The sequence below is a fragment of the Oncorhynchus mykiss genome, chromosome 19 (assembly GCF_013265735.2).
Source record: "Oncorhynchus mykiss isolate Arlee chromosome 19, USDA_OmykA_1.1, whole genome shotgun sequence".
NCBI lineage: Eukaryota > Metazoa > Chordata > Actinopteri > Salmoniformes > Salmonidae > Oncorhynchus > Oncorhynchus mykiss.
In genome coordinates, this window is record NC_048583.1 from 26,719,679 (window position 1) to 26,737,331 (window position 17,653).

Consider the following 17,653-nt stretch of genomic DNA (forward strand, 5'->3'; position numbering starts at 1 on the left):
GCTGAGATAATGGATGGTCTGGACATGCCGGGAGATGAGTTTGGATTGGTCTACCATGTAGCATGCTTCTGTTTATGACGTGAGCTGCTCTGTATGTGTTGATAGTCATTTCTACCACACAGTTTTTGAAATCTATAACGTTAGCCATTGAGAACTACAAGGGTTTTGCTACTTTTCTCAACAACATTGATGCCCTGAATTTAGCAGGCGCTATTGACAGATCAGTTAGAAAAAAGTGATTTGCTACTTTCTGCATACGGTCAGTGTGATCTGGAGTAACTTGACACAACGCTGGCAAAACAAGATGTAGCTGTTAAATGTTAGTTAAATGTTTCCAGTCTGTCATGAAGCGTTCATCCATGTATAAGGGTAAGAGTCTAGCTATATTTTCAGATATTATACGTTTCTAATTTTGAATGGGTGTAAACAAAGAAGAGCGCTCTAGTAGGTGTACCAAAACATTCAAGGGCCATTTTCTCAAGTGGGATTCGAAGTTTATCAACTTTCAAAGCAGAATTACTTTCGTATTGTTCTTCAACTGCAGTGTATGATATACAATTTTCTAGCTCTGAGTCTCAACTTTTATCCAATGTAAAAAAAATTTAAACATTTCAAATTTTGCTACATAAAACCAAATTATGGTGGTCGTTCAGAAATGTTCCTGCTTTTAAACAGCAATTTTACAGAGATTGAATTGTATATTTTACAATCAGGAGTATAGTGACAAGTATTAGAGAGTAACTTGTAACTCACTCACTGTTAACATAAATGTTATTCAAGCAGCTAGCCAGTACATGCTAGATTTTGTTCTGGGTTCATGTTGAGTACAGAAGTAAGATCTCCCTATGACAGAACCCAAAATGCGTTAAGTCATTCCCCCATAGTGGTCCCTTTAGTTCAGTCTCAACCCTCATAGTGATAGTGGTGTCAGTCCATGGGTTCCTGGTACTACATGCAGTAAACTAGCAATTCTCAACGGGTGGGTTGCGACCCTAATTTGGGTCGCAGGAAGTTTTTAATGGGTTGCGGGTGTTATGAAAAAAATACTACAGTCTAATTTTAACCCAGTTAGAAAGTGTTGTTGTAATGAGTGGACAGAGTACCACATTCCAGGCCAAGATTTACAGTTCTGTAATTGACGCCACCCCCTTTCAACAAGACCAATAAACTGCCCTCCCTTTATCTCTTTACGACTCTGAATGGCCCTGAGTACTCAGAAAACATAAACCAGACCCTTCTGCAAGTCAGCAGACCACCTGGTGATCTGCATGTGTATCCCAAGAGGACAGTCAGGAATTGTTACTCTTTGTAATGAAGATAAAATGGCATCAAGAGTACAAAAGGACATTTAAACATGTTTTCTTCACTCTATTAAAACTGAAGGACTCATGACATGTTGATGTAACCTGAAACAATGTGATATCTTTCTTCTGATTTTCCTATGTCATAAAATAAGTATAATTGGTATTTTAGTGTAACATAAAATATATGTCCAAGTCTGGGCTCTGGCTGGGCCACTCAAGGACATTGAGACTTGTCCCGAAGCCACTCCTGCATTGTCTTGGCTGTGTGCTTAGGGTTGTTGTCCTGTTGGAAGGTGAACCTTCGCCCCAGTCTGAGGTCCTGAGCGCTCTGGTGCAGATCTTCATCAAGTATCTCGCTGTACTTTGCTCCGTTCATCTTTCCCTCTATCCTGACAAGTCTCCCAGTCCCTGCCACTGAAAAACATCCCTACAGCATGATGCTGCCAACACCATGCTTCACCGTAGGGATGGTGCCAGGTGTCCTCCAGATGTGATGCTTGGAATTCAGGTCAAAGAGTTCAATCTTGGTTTCATCAGGCCAGAGAATCTTGTTTCTCATGGTCTGAGAGTCCTTTAGGTGCCTTTTGGCAAACTCCAAGGAGGCTGTCATGTGCCTTTTACTGAGGAGTGGCTTCTATCTGGCCACTCTACCATAAATGCCTGATTGGTGTTGTGCTGCAGAGATGGCTGTCCTTCTCATTCCCCCTCAGGAGACTGAAAAGATTTTGGCATGGGTCCTCAGATCCTCAAAAGGTTCTACAGCTGCACCATCGTGAGCATCCTGACTGGTTGCATCACTGCCTGGTATGGCAACTGCTTGGCCTCCGACCACAAGGCACTACAGAGGGTGGTGTATACGGCCCAGTACATCACTGGGGCCAAGCTTCCTGCCATCAAGGACCTCTATATCAGGTGGTGTCAGAGGAAGGCCCTAAAAATTGTCAGACTCCAGCCACCCTAGTCATAGACTGTTCTCTCTGCTACCGCACCGCAAGCGTTACCAGAGCACCAAGTCTAGGTCCAAGAGGCTTCTTAACAGCTTCTACCTCCAAGCCATAAGACTCCTGAACATCTAATCAAAGGGCTTCCCAGACCCCTCTTTTACATTGCTGCTTCTCTCTGTTTATAATATATGCATAGTCACTTTAACTCTACCTACGTGTACATATTACCTCAATTACCTCAACTGGTTGCCCCGCACATTGACTCTGTACTTGTACCCCCTATATATGGCTTCGCTTGATATTTTACTGCTAATGTTGAATTATGTTACTTTTATTTTCAATTTTTTACTTAACATCTTAAAGCATTGTTGGTTAAGGGCTTGTATAAGTAAGCATTTCACCTGTTGTATTCGGCGCATGTGACAATTTGTTTTGATGATTTGATTCTGGAAGGTTATCCCATCCCCAGAGGTACTCTGGAGCTCTGTCAGAGTGACCATCGGGTTCTTGGTCACCTCCCTGACCAAGGCCCTTCTCCTCCGATTGCTCATTTTGACTGGAATACTTTCAGAATGCACTATATGTCCATTGCGCTGCACACAATTTAAACGTAGTCTTGAATGATGCATGACAAGATATACCAGAGATAAGAGACTGTTGATATTGCATCTACACAACTCTTACGGCAGTTCACCAGTTTGAAAGAAATCGCAAACATCTTTTTATGTTCAAGTCCTCAAGAACTGTTTTCTGCTAAAGATAACCGGTTTGCATCTGCCAATTTATTGGCTGTCCAGTATCCAGACAATCTGTCCACAGAGCGTCCTATACAGTTACTCTTTCCGTAACGTGTCGAGGCCGGCAATTAAGGAGTATGAGCGCCTCAAAGATGTTACAGAACAACTCCCTTCTGCCCAGTTTCCCTGTTGTTGCTACAGCAATCAAGCTGTTTTTACCACACCTGAAACTGTCACATCTGCGGAGAGATCGTTTTCTAAAGTAAAACTCAAAGAACTACCTAAGAAGCTTTAGGCTGTGTTTTTGAACACCGGAGTAAGCTCCACTCATTGCACTGGCCCCGTGGTAGCATTGGCCACGTTTGTTCACTGACATCCACTCATACTGTACTTTCAATTAGTTTATTTGTTAGTCCCATTCTTGAAGCCCAAGAAACAAACACTTATCTTCCTAGTACATATGGAAATTAAACAGGTTTCTGAATTACTTTTGAGGGTTACTGTCAAAACGGTTTATTAAATAAAAATAGACATCGTGACAGGCGCATGGGCCCCCAGAGCTTGTGGGCTCCCCTCATTGCGGGGGGGGTCCGGTACGCCAGTGCTACATACCCCAGTAATGTAATTGAGTGTGTAGTATCATCCTCAATAAGATGGTGTTTCTCAAATCAATCATCAGAACATTTAATTATCCTCCTAAAACAGCTACTGAAAGTTTAGAAAGAATCAAACAGGCTAAAAAGTGCCTGCTTAAACTAAAAGGAAACACCACTGTCCTTATGGCATTGCTGCCTCTAAGTTTACAACACAAATCTCCAAATGAACTCTGCCAGTCTCTTAACGTTGGTCTGATTCATGCCTGCGTCTGTTAAAAAACCTGCCACCTGTTCATCAGGTGTGGTTTTCTACAAGGAACTTTACATATGTACATATACTGTAGAAGTATTGTATTTTCCTGAAAAATAAGTTTATGTAGAATTTCTGTGAGAAATAAATGAGCAGAATAGGCAGACAATTCTTTACATAACCCCCAATTTATTCAATATACATTTATATAAATATTTTACAGTATTAACAGTATATAAAGTAGAAAGTAGGATCAAAACAAAAGGGAAACATTTTTATTAAAGGAGAATGATAGCAAGATAACACATTAATTCAAAAATAAAGCCTTTGACAAATCCTGCATATTAGGTTGGGGAAATTAAAGAGTTATGGATTAAATATATCAACAGCATTTGACACAAAGCCACCACAGTTAAATCCTCAGTGAGATAAATTAAAGTCAATGGACAAATAATCACAGCAATGTTTTAACTGCGTTATATATCTTTTTTTCCCCAGTTTTCACTGAATGTGATACTGCTGAACTACAAAAGAAACCCACTTTAAAAATCTGAGAATTGCTGGTATGTGAGACAATGGCTTTCAACAAATTGCATTATTTGGTGTCCAAGTGTTTAAAAAGTTGAGTTGTGTGCTCAGGATGTGCTCAATATAATGTACACTATACTGCACAGAAACAGAATTTGACACTGAATCCAGGTCACACAAGAGGACAGACACCATCAGAAGAAATGGGAATATGGGTCAGGAAGACATGTTTAAATTACAAGAACTCCGATATTATTCCATGTAGAGAGAGGGAGTAAAACTCAAAGAGAGGCATATGAGAAAATGAAAAAAAAGTGAGCACATGTATGGAATCATAAGCTTTGGAAAATTGAAAATAAAGCTTGACAGTACAAAAATATTGCCTAAAAACAAACATATAAACACATTTAAACTTTTGGCGTCGATTCACATTGGTTCATAGGTTAAAGCTGCAGCTATTGGCTCCCACACAAGGGGTAGTGGCAGTCCACAGCAGACCCTTATTATAACTGGATCATTATGCTTAGAAGGGTCGTTCCACAAAATGAGTCCCTTTTGCATTCCTTTAATATTTAAAGTAGAAATTGTGCACCAATATTAAAAAAATAAATAAGTGCCATTTAATGTAGACCACAACTTTCAATACAGCTGATTATTCATATTAATAAAGACTTTCTAAAGTGCAAAGATTCAGCATTTTGGCATGTCCCTTTGTGCACCCTCTGTGACTTCTAGGAAGATTTGAACCCATTTAACCTTGAACCGGGAAAATGTGTTTTTTATTAAGTTGAACATGTGCTCTTTATGACAGAATTATGTGAACGTTTTTACCAAGTTACCCTACCCAAAATTAACACATTTTGTTGAACGACCCACAAGGCGTTTAAAGTGCACATTCGTTTGCAACTTTAGACTCAGGCTGAGCTTTCCCTTCCCTTTCTTCACAAATAGCTTCCTATTCCCTATATAGTGCACTACTTTGGACCAGAGACCTATGGGCCCTGGTCAAAAGTAGTGCACTACATAGCTCTGGTCAAAAGTAGTGTGTTAAACATAGGGACTATGGTGTCATTTGGGAGGCACATCAGTTTCTATTCAAACACCTTCCCTACACTCTCCATTGAGCATGCATAGAAGCCATTACTCTGCACATATTGTTCTGTACTATTAAAAAATGCTATATTTTTCAATCTACAAAGAAAGATCGCCTCAGCATTAAGGTAAACTTGGCATTTGGCACAATCATAAGAATGTACGATTCTTGTAAACATAGACCCCAATTTATAATTCAAATGAGCCACATACAGACCCTTATATTGAGACATAAAAATATATATATATCCAAATATAAGGCTTTGGCCACATATAGTACGGTGGGTCGACTGCATGATTTAAGCACCAGCCACAGATTAAAAAACGAACCACAGAAACTGATCACAGTAATGTCACATTTCCTGGTTTTCCAGAAATCCTGGATGGAGGATTCCAGATTTCCTGCTTATTCCCTTATTTCGGGAAAACCTGTGAATTTTGGGAAAGTTACAACCCTAGTTGGGAGTAACCAGAGTGGGCAGACCAGCCTGGTCTCATATCAGTTTGTGCTGTCTTGCCAAGTCCTAATGACCATACGAGTTGGCAAGACAGCACAAACAGATCTGGGACCAAGCTATGGGAAGACGTCTCGCTGACAGGTTCTTACTGGTCCGCTGTGGTGAGTATAGGGTCAGAGTGGTTTGGCTGCAGATTGGTCGTGATCGAACTCGGTCTTCTCATTAGCAGCAGCATGAGGCTGGATCACAATGGGTTCTTGTTCCCCTGCAGGGAGAACAGAGATGTACTGTTAATTCACTGAGCTCTTCAAGCAGGCAGAAATGACCTATTAGAAAAATATACTTTTATTAGTCCATGTGAAATAAAAATGTGTATTCTGCTTTTATGAACCAACCCTTCCTATTAGTAATGATAATAAACATTTTCAAAACATGTTTTGTAAATGTAGCCGATGCGAAATGGCTAGCTAGTGAGCGGTGGTAGCGTTTCAATCGGTGACGTCACTCGCTCTGAGACCTTGAAGTAGTTGTTCCCTTTGCTCTGCAAAGCGGAGCGATGGGTAACGATGCTTCGAGGGTGACTGTTGACGTGTCCAGAGCGTCCCTGGTTCGCGCCCAGGTCGGGGCGAGGGGACGGACGTAAAGTCTATACTGTTACATAAACATAGGCTGCATTCTTTTTCCACTAATTGGTCTTTTGACCAATCAGATCAGCTTTTTTTGACAATAATTGGGCTGCCTGTGTAAACAGCCATTGATTAACAGAACAACATTAAAGCATGGCCTTAATCATGTCAACATCACAAAGAACGCATGGTTGGCAATGGGGGAAAGTATTGGAATTGGAATTAGTTCAGCTAGTGGTGTGAAGGAACACGACAAGCTTTTTAGATAGAGCATGAAAGACTAAAGAAAGGTACCAACAACAAAAGTAATCACAGTGATAAGCACACTGGCATAGTTAGAGTTAGTGAGCACATTCGGAGCTCAATTTCCAATTGCCAAAAGCATATGGGTTAATAAGCTGCTGGCCCACAATAGCACTAATCAATGGGCGTAAGCAGTAAGCACGATATACAGTATACAAAGAGTGTTAAAGCCGACGCAGTTTGGAGTTTCAACTGAGTTGCCAGAGGTTGCCCTAGGGCCTGGCTGAGCCATTATTATTAAAGTCTCGCCACCGGCTGTGAAATTTAAAAAACATTTTCAGACTCCTACTTCAGTGTGCGCTGGACCATCTTAAAAGTGATGTCCTGGTTGCTCTAAACAAAGAGGCTGATTCTAAAACTAGCTTCTAAAGATGTATTGTTTGACCCACACAGACATCATACTTATGGAGTGGCTGCAGATCGGACTTTTCTGAACCCCTCTTCCCAATTTGTATTTATTTATTTTACTTAACTAGGCAAGTCAGTTAGAACAAATTCTTATTTACAATGATGGCCTAGTGGGTTAACTGCCTTGTTCAAGAGCAGAATTACAGATTTTTACCTTGGCAGCTCTGGGATTCGATCCACCAACCTTCGATCCACCAAGCTTTTTTTCTCATGTGGCCAAAACTCAACAGCATGCCCCAATAGCAAAATATGTGCGTTAATCACAGGTAGGTTATGCTACAGTTTGCTCATTCACTCTACATCATTCAAAACAACACTGTATAACTCAAAATCTAAATGCATGTCCCCTAAAACTGACTAAGATCAAATGGTTGGTATGTAGATTCTGCATGGACGTTTCACCGGTAGAACTTTATAATTATAATTCACGATTGACAGTGAGAAATGTGAAGGGAGGGTAACCAAAACAAATATTTGTGTAAAGTAGAGGTAATGAAACACTTATGCGCAGAACATGAATCGGATCTTCAGTTCTGGGAAAATGGATCCAAGGGGCGGGGCGGTTACCTATATGAATCCGCAGCCTCTGCCTAATACTTAAAGGACTATCTAGTTCCCCCCAGACCTCGCCTCCCCCCAGGCCTCGCCTCCCCCCAGGCCTCGCCCACACTCACCCCTGTCCTGCTCAGCTCTGATCTGAGCCTCCAGGTCGTCTGGGTCTACGTATCCGTGCTCCTCCTCCAGTGGCTTGCACCTGCCACAGCAGAAAAAGCAGCAGCAACAGCAGCAGCAGAGGGTGAAGATCCCACAGCACACCATCAGGGTCTGGGAAATAAAGAAGGGATTTGTTTCACACAGGGCATAATTGACATAAGTTGTCATGCATACACTTGTAAGTGTTAGAAAACTATAATGACCTTAATGATTAACATGCAGTACAATTTAGCAACGCCATGGTCGTGAGTTAATTTCTAACGGGATCACATACGCTTAGTAAAAATGTACAGTATGCACTCACTGTACAATAAGTCACTTTTGGGTAGAAGCGTCTGCAAAGTGTATACATATGAAAATGTGTAAGCCCTAAAAGACTTCTCACCTTAAACCAGCACTTGTGAATGAGGAAGTAATATTTAACGCTCTCGTCTCCAAACTGCTCGGCCACATAGAGGCCCATGGAGCCGTACTCATCGTAGACCTTCCTCTTGGTCTCGTCGTTGAGGATGGAGTTGGCATTGTTGATCTCTTTAAACTTCTCAGCTGCCTCTGGATTGTCTGGGTTCTTGTCAGGATGATTCCTCAGTGCTAGTTTCCTGGGAGGAGGAGGACTTTTATTTATATTGTCACAGGGAAACTTAAAGTCGTGCTCTGCTTTTATTCACATGAGTAAGTCATGGGAAAGTTTGAGTTAGGAAATATAATAGGAGAATCATTTGACCTCATTTGCAAAAACCACAGAGCAGGTAATCAGGTTAATAGTATGCAAATATGTCTTTTGTTTTATATCTACTAGAAATCTTCCAAAAAGAGTAAGGACAGCCTATGCTATAGTTTCACTTAATGGTGCTTTCATTAAGAAAACAGACGTGTTTTTAACTGTTCTGTAGTCTTTCTCAAAGCATTTGTCTGTGGTTGAGAGTTTTATAACCAGGGGTGAAAGTAAGGCGGTATGGTCCGGCAAAATAAATAGTGGGTGTATGCCGTACCAGTAAAACATCACAATAATTAAATAGAAATGTCAAGGAAACTGTAGGCTATTACACCACTATTTATTATTACCGTATGTCAGAGGCATGACAAATGAGCTAATGACAACAGGTGGTATAGCCTACACTCTATAATGTGACAAGAACACTGACATTTTGCCAAGGCAGAGATGATGGGCGAGACAGAGGGGCGGGCGCGTGCGGCCTAATAACAATCGCCTCTTTCCATTCACCACTGTTTGGAGGCTGGAAATGTGTTGCGAGTGGATGAGTTGCGAGTAGCCTAGTAAAGGAGCCCTTTGAAGTGATCGTTTGACAATCAGATAAAAAGCATCATGACTGGTTGTGTTTATGACACAATAAAAGGTAATACATTTTAAAAGTTAAATGACAAATCTTTACGACTAGGCCCACAGAGATCCTATTGAATTAACAGGGACTCTATATGTAGTTCCATGATTAGGCCCATAAAATGTTTTGCTGCACATATAGGAGGTCCCGTACCAGGAAAAAATGTGATCTACTTTCACCCGTTTATACCTGTATGCCTTCTTTATTTCTCCTGCGGATGCTCCTTTCTCCAGTTCAAGTATATTGTATAGACTGTCACCTGTGGTGGACATCTTACGTTGAGGCCTTTGGTTTGGTTCCGCCATGTTTTAGATCTGCAACAATGATAAATACAACAGCTATGACTGGTATGCCATGAGGATATAGTGAAAGATCATAGGCTTTGCTTGTGTTTTAGCTCATGACACAAGGATGCAAAAAATGTGCCACATTATGTTTCTGTCTGTCACCAGCCTGCATTCGACCCCATCAATTACGCATTAACCCCACCGTGTGTGTTAGAGATGTTGACGATAAAAGCATGGCCTGACTCTTCTCTCTTAACTTCCTTCATACTGGACACAGAGACATAAAAATGGTCTCCACTAGTTAATCTGACTCTGGGGAAGTAGATAAAGGGCCTCGTTGCCAAAATCCCGAAGTATTACTTTAAATAAACACCATCACAAAGATCATTATTTATTACTTTGTTAAGGGCAGGTCTTTGGGATTTCATTTATGAATTTAAGAAAATGCATTTCAAAGGAACAGAATGGCATATTTTGAGTAAGTAATTCAGCCCCCCAAAATATATATTTTGAAATAGACCTCAAGGGTTCATTTTTAAGAGTTGTTTGGCAAGGATAGGCTATGTCATGGAAAGAACAGGTGTTCTTGATGTTTTGTAATCTCAGTGTACGTGTGAAATTAGTTTCAATATAGTTTTGGTGTAGTCAGGGGAACGCCACGAGGGATTTTGGGCCCCATGAAAACATATCACATTGGGCCCCACCACCAAAGGCCACACCAACCCTGCGCAATTGCTGTAACCACACACCTCCAAAACCCAATCGACCCATTCAAAGCTTTAAATAACTCTACCTTTGCAGGCTTGCAACTCTCTTGTAGTCCAATATTTATTGTACGATATTTACTGACAGTGAGCTGTGAAAATATAACACTGTGCAGACATGCATGCAACATTCTGCATAAAGTGGAATTCACTATTTGATGCAAGACTGATACCCTCTATAAGAAATGTGCTAAAGGCCATTTTTTACAGTCTAAATTGGAAAATTCTTGAATGGAAAATTCTCTTAAAATGAATGAATAACTTAAAATAAATATAACTTAAATATACATTAACCTCTTCAATTAAAATAAATTAACATCATAATCTATAGAATGACATAACAAACAAAATAAAAAATCTTGTTCTCAGTCTGTTCTCAGTCTTGTTCTCAGCCTGTGGGCATCATGTGTGTAGTGATCCAATATCCATAGCCATGCCATTTAACAGTTAACCACTGGCCTTTGCTCAGCGTTAACCCAGCGCCCCAAAAAAAGCCTTCTTGCTAGCAAAGTCACTGATTAAGTCTTCGAAGTCCAGCTTTCTAGCTAACTGACTTTCAATGGACATCATGGCAAGACTGCAAAGCCTGTCCTGGGACCTCAAATAGTTCATCAGTTTTAGCTTACTGAAAGCTCTATCCGCAACAGTCACAGGCAGTGTGCAAAATATACGTAAAGCAATGCACACTTCTCCAAAAATGCTTTACAGCTGCATCTTACAAATTATATTCAGGTGACCAAGAGGGGACAAGTTAGGGGGGAAAGTGGAAGCATATACAGTGTCCAGGTGTCTTACTTCATTTTGAAACTGTGGTGTAAGATCTCTGGAATACTCCATGATCAGTGGTTGGTACACAGAATGGACTTTATCCTCACTAATCTGCCCAACTTTCAGAACAGCAGAAAATGATTCTACAATTTTTGCAGTGGTGTGGAACCTTGTGTCCAAGTCACTTATGATGTTGTCCATAGCAGTAAAAAAAAACACTGTGTTCCCAAAACATCGTTGCTGCACTGTCCTGAGCTGTCTCATCTTGAGAGATCTCATCATGGAATATCTTCCTTTTCCTCTGGCGGCTGTGTTCCTTACTAAATTGAGGTGCGACAACCATTTGCGTAGCAATCAGTTTTGCCTCAGACAGGAGAGAATCCCCCCCGTTCTAAACAATGGCGAACCAGTTACCCACACATGCGCCGAACGTTGTGCAACAGGTCATTCATATGTTTACCTAAGTAGTTAGAAGGGTCAGAGCCAGTGACACAATAAATCATTGATTGGGTTAAGGCGAACCGTCACTCCAAAACTAGCGGACCAATGGAAACTCATTGTCTACACCTCCCTCTAAACCCCGAACTTCACGGAAAAATAATGCCAAAAATCGCAAATCTAAAACACTGGCAGTGAAAGCAAAAATACGAGTAGCGTAATCAAGAAGTAGTTCATGCGGGCAAAAGCGTAGGCAAAATGTATTCAATAGGATTGGTTGCTGGGAAAGTTTAACCGAAAACGATTTTTGCATTCGTTTTCAAATATATATATTTTTAAACATGACATTTAAAATGATTTGCTTACAAATTTGGGGGGTTTAGCTTTTGAGGTCTTACTTTTGTTTACAATTCTATACATTTTGCTTTCAGTTGTTTGGTTTTTGATTTCAACATCCATTATTTCACCCATCCACAAAAATGTTTACATTCTCAACTTTGTTTTTCATGTTAACGATGTATTTTATTTATTTACATATGGCGTGAAATGGACCCCATGGGGGGGTGGGGGGGTGACATGACTTCTTAAACTGCTTATAACATAAATTGCTTGTGATATTAAGATTCTAACAAAGATAGTGTGTTAGACATATTTAGGAAAAGTCAATGACAGGGAGGACATAACTTTAAAAATGGCAGAGTACTTAAAGTCAATATGATGCTCTCAGCTCTCCTAGTGTTAAATGGTTACATTTGTGGCTGCCTAGCCAACTATCTCCTGGTTGAGCCTTTAAGAGATTGCCAAGCCTATTGTGATTATTACTGTTACATCAGGGTATTATGTTATATTCTCATTAATTATAGGCCTATGGCGTATTATGTGTAGGTCTATGTGAGTCGCATGTTTTGTAAGAGTAGTGGATTTACGTAGGCCTACAAGACTATTGGTCTGTAATGCGAAATCACATTTTAGATGGTTTGTTGGGTGCGATCGATTACAGTAGAGTATAGCGTGGCCTATGCTTTTATGATAATTTGAGTGTCCACATTTCGGCACACCTATATTTTTGCTGGCCCTGACATTAACGAATTTCTGCCTACACCACTGCTTTTGACATTATAATGCTTGTAGAGCAGTCTGATGGGAGTTTGAATAGGATCTTCCTGGGCGTTAGCGAACAAACACTTGATACTCATCGTCGACATCTCTAACGCACCCAGTACTGACCTACAGCATAACCATTCACACATGCTCGTTGAATTAACCTCGGTAGTTTATTAATTTGAGAAAATAAAACAATTGATCTGCCATTAAAGACTGATCCTGAAACAGACTGTCAGAAAGTTACGCTTTCAGTTGGTTAGATAAACTATGCATGAGGAAGTCAAGTGCATAACCCACAAATAATCACACACCGCCACATTCTACCCACTTTGTTTCGACGGGGGTCGATAGTCTCCTGGTGTCCGTGGCACAATTATTATTATTATTATATTAAAAATAACAAGTGTAGACTCACAGAATCAAAATCTCCCAAAACAAAACTTGCCGGTGACTTCAGGAAGTAGAACATTTCATTATAGCCTGCCAATTCCGGTTTGTAGTCGCCGGGTTCGCTTGTGGCGGGTTTGCGCATAAAAATCACACACGCGCTTAAGTTGTACTGGAATGTAATTGCGGCCATATGCATTTAATCTTTGTCCTGTGTTTCTATCCGCGACACATGGAAAATGGAACACATATAGTAGAACACGTAACAGCATTACATTATTACAAACAATGTTAATTGTTCTTGTTGAAAAAAATACAGTTTATTCTTGATGCCTTATGAAAACACAGATGCGCCAAACTATTTGTATTATACCAATAACAAACTATTTCTGTTTCAGCCTACTAAGTAAAGAAATAAGAATAATTTGATAGAACACTAAATAGAATGTGATACAAATATCGACATAATAAGAATCACATAACATTCAGGTCATGTGCATTATCAATCAAGTTGATCAACCAAATGTAACGTTTGGTGTGAAACAACTATGTTCAGTTTGGTAGTAGATGGAGAGATGTCACTGGAGGTCCCATCATTGTGCGTTCATGACATTAATGACAATCTTTCCCTGGTTTCTATTGGCTTCTATGTGTCTGTGTGCATCAGCTATCTTCTCCAGGGTAAACATGCTGTCTAACACTGGCCTCAGCAGGCAGGGGGAGGTGATAGGGTCTGAGAAGTGAGGTAGTGCCCTTTCTGAGAAGGCTCTCACCAGATCTGCACAGGAAAAAAACACATGGACACACACTTTACATTCAGGAAGTATTAACAAATACAGTGCTGTAGGGGAAAGGCATAATTATTTCATTGCATGATGTGCGAGTTAGAGGTTCGAGAGCAGCAGGTTGCTTAGCAGTTAAGAACATTGGACCAGTAACTGAAAGGTTGCTAGTCCGAATCCCCGAGCTGACTAAGTGAAAAATATATCGGTGTGCCCTTGAGCAAGCCACATTACCCTAATTGCATTAGGGTCGCTGTCAATATTGGCTAATCAGGGGGAGTAGGATATGCAAAAAACTGTACTGTACTCATTACTTAGAGAGACTTGGTCATGTCTTCAAACAATCATCTTTATTTAATATTGATTAATTATTGCAATAATAAAACCGTCAACCCTGTTAGCCTGAGAGCCTACCCTTTACAGACAATGTACCCAGAATGCTTGGTTCCACCACTCCCATATAGATTGGGGGGGCATCATAAGCCACTTTGGGTTCATCCTCTGGTCATCTGCCTCTGGTGCTGTCTCCCAGATGCCAGGATAATTAGGAATACAGAGGCCTTTGTTCTGTTCCTCCAGGCTCGCTCTATGTTGGTGACTCCCACCATATCTTATCGATGGAATGCCAGCTGTAGGTTTTTAATCACCAAGCCATCACTTAATCAGTTGCCAGCCCAAGCTCCATAAAGACTCCTCTCAGTTAACTCAGAAAGGAGATAGTCCTAAGAACCTTACTCTATTAAATAAAACAACAATTTGGTGCATAAATATCACACAACCTTGTAATCCTGCTACCACGTCCTCTCCCAGTTGGACCCACCAATGGAGTCTAGAATGACATCTGCTAAAAAATATATATATATTTTAAGTCTACTTTGATTAAATGTTTTCTCTGCATATATTTATCTCTCTGTATGTGTAAGATTTGTACACACCCACTGAGTTGTTTGCATATAATAGACATATTATCAAAAACTCATTCAATGTTGCCAGCACAAACCCTTGATTCATAATTAAACTGCATGGAATGGCAAATGCTCTGCATCAGACCGCAAGGCGCTACAGAGGGAAAGTGAGTACAGCCCAGTACATCACTGGGGCCAAACTCATCTAGGACCTCTATACCAGGCGGTGTCAGAGTAAGGCACTAAAAATGCTCAAAGACTCCAGCCACCCATAGACTGTCCTCTCTGTTGCTGCACGGCAAGCAGTACTGCTGAACAGTTAATCAAATGGCTATCCGGACTATTTACATTGACCCCTTTATTATTGTTGTTTATTGAATTTATGCATTGACTGTCTTGCGCTGGCTCTATGCGCACTCACTAAACTCTGCCCACACACTCACACATACTACACTGACACTCCAACACACACACACACGACATACGCTCACACACAAAAAACACGCACACACATGCATATTGGCGTCACACACAGACACGCTTTTCCACATAGACTGTTGCTACTCTATTATCTATCCTGAATGCCTAGTCACTTTTACCCCAACATATACTGAACAAAAATATAAATGCATCACGCAACAATTTCATTGATTTTACTGAGTTACAGTTCATATGAGGAAATCAGTCAATTGGCCCTAATCTATGGATTCCACGACTGGGAATGCAGATATGCATCTGTTGGTTACAGAATAAAATGGGCCTCACAATGGGCCTCAGGATCTCATCACTGTATTTTTGTGCATTCCAATTGCCATGGATAAAATGCAACTGTGTTCATTGTCTGTAATTTATGCCTGCCCATATCATAACCCCACTGCCACCATGGGGCACTCTGTTCACAACCTTGACATCAGCAAACCACTCGCCCACACGATGCCATACACATGGTCTGCGGTTGTGAGGCCGGTTGGACGTTCTGCCAAATTCTCTAAAACGACATTCTCTAAAACGGCTTATGGTAAAGAAATGAACATTTACTTCCCTGGCAAAGCTCTGGTGGAAATTCTTGCAGTCTGCATGCCAATTGGACACTCCCTCAAATCTTCAGACATCTGTGGCATTGTGTTGTGTGACAAAACTGCACATTTTAGAGTGGCCTTTTATTGTCCCCAGTACAAGGTGCACCTGTGTAATGATCCTGCTGTTTAATCAGCTTCTTGATTTGCCACACCTGTCAGGTGGATGGATTCTCTTGGCAAAGGAAACATGCTTACTAACAGGGATGTAAACACATTTGTGCACTACATTTGGGAGAAATACGTTTTTTGTGTATATGGAACATTTCGGGATCTTTTATTTCAGCTCATGAAACATGAGACCAATACTTTACAACACCAACACTTTCCCTACAGTGAAGCATGTTGGTGGCAACATCATGCTGTGGGGATGTTTTTCAGCGGCAGGGACTAGGAGACTAGTCAGGATTGAGGCAAAGATGAATGGAGCAAAGTACATTAAGTTTCTTGATGAAAAGCTGATCCAGAGTGCTGAGGACCTCAGACAATGACCCTAAGCACACAGCCAAGACAACGCAGGAGTGGCTTTGGGACAAGCCTCTGAATGTCCTTGAGTGGCCCAGCCAGAGCCTGGAATTGAACCCAATCAAACATCTCTGGAGAAACCCATCCAACCTGACAGAGCTTGAGAGGATCTGCAGAGAAGAATGGGAGAAACTCCCCAAATACAGGTGTGCCAAGCTTGTAGCATCATACCCAAGAAGACATGAGGCTGTAATCACTGCCAAAGCTGCTTCAACAAAGTACTGAGTAAAGGGACTGAATACGCATGTAAATGTAATATTTCCTATTTTTTTATACTAAATTTGCAAACATTTCAAAACCTGGTTTTGCTTTGCCATTATGGGGTAGTGTGTGCGTAGATTGATGAGGGGAAAAGGCTGTAACATAGCAAAATGTGGAAAAAGTCAAGGGGTACATACAGTTGAAGTCGGAAGTTTACATACACCTTAGCCAAATACATTTAAACGCAGTTTTTCACAATTCCAAACATTTAATCCTAGTAAACAAATTCTGTCTTAGGTCAGTTAGGATCACCACTTATTTTAAGAATGTGAAATGTCAGAATAATAGTAGAGAATTATTTATTTCAGCTTTTATTTCTTTCATCACATTCCCAGTGGGTCAGAAGTTTACATACACGCAATTAGTATTTGGTAGCATTGCCTTTAAATTGTTTAACTTAGGTCACACGTTTCGGGTAGCCTTCCACAAGCTTCCCACAATAAGTTGGGTGAATTTTGGCCCATTTCTCCAGACAGTGCTGGTGTAACTGAGTCAGGAGTGTAGGCCTCCTTGCTCGCACACGCTTTTTCAGTTCTGCCCACACATTTTGTGTAGGAATGAGGTCAGGGCTTTGTGATAGCCATTCCAATACCTTGACTTTGTTGTCCTTAAGCCATAACTTTGGAAGTATGCTTGGGGTCATTGTCCATTTGGAAGACCCATTTGCCACCAAGCTTTAACTTCCTGACTGATTTTTTTTTTCACCTTTATTTAACAAGGTAGGCAAGTTGAGAACAAGTGTTTCCAGTTTCAGAGATTACTGATGTCTTGAGATGTTGCTTCAATATATGAACATAATTTTCCATCCTCATGAAGCCATCTATTTTGTGAAGTGCACCAGTCCCTCCTGTTACGGTTTTCTTCTGGTGAAAGAGAGGAGGACCAAAATGCAGCGTGGTTATCTTTATACATCTTTATACATCTTTAATGAAAAATAGGAACAATTTACAAAAACGTAACATGAAACCAGAGAAAGGAACAATCACCCACCAAATACTCAAAGAATATGGCTGCCTAAATATGGTTCCCAATCAGAGACAACGATAAACACCT

At 40.7% G+C, this 17,653-nt stretch overlaps 1 protein-coding gene across 3 annotated transcripts; it reads right to left on the reverse strand.

Annotated features, from left to right (window-relative positions):
• Nucleotides 1-4,003: 4,003 nt before the first annotated feature.
• LOC110497574 (dnaJ homolog subfamily C member 5B) lies at nt 4,004-15,874 on the reverse strand. Of its 3 annotated transcripts, none has more exons than XM_036954527.1 (5): nt 15,781-15,874; nt 9,493-9,617; nt 8,346-8,559; nt 7,921-8,071; nt 4,004-6,174 (listed from the first exon to the last, which is right to left on the reverse strand). In XM_036954527.1, exons 2-5 carry the CDS (start codon nt 9,606-9,608, stop codon nt 6,083-6,085), a joined length of 573 nt encoding a protein of 190 aa, XP_036810422.1. In that variant the 5' UTR covers nt 9,609-9,617; nt 15,781-15,874; the 3' UTR covers nt 4,004-6,082. The 3 variants fall into 3 exon arrangements, with proteins under 3 accessions (XP_036810422.1, XP_021429418.1, XP_021429419.1); XM_021573743.2 differs by lacking the exon at nt 15,781-15,874 and adding an exon at nt 13,080-13,236; XM_021573744.2 differs by lacking the exon at nt 15,781-15,874 and adding an exon at nt 12,993-13,153.
• Between the last annotated feature and the right edge of the window lie 1,779 nt (nt 15,875-17,653).

Excerpts from the sequence above, each read along its gene's own strand:
- LOC110497574 (XM_036954527.1), bottom strand. The coding sequence starts at position 9,608 with ATGGCGGAACCAAACCAAAGGCCTCAACGTAAGATGTCCACCACAGGT. Across the intron at positions 8,560-9,492 it reads GAAATAAAGAAGGCATACAG|GAAACTAGCACTGAGGAATC; the intron begins GTATAAACGGGT and ends TCCTCCTCCCAG. Across the intron at positions 6,175-7,920 it reads CAGAGCTGAGCAGGACAGGG|GGGAACAAGAACCCATTGTG; the intron begins GTGAGTGTGGGC and ends TTCTCCCTGCAG.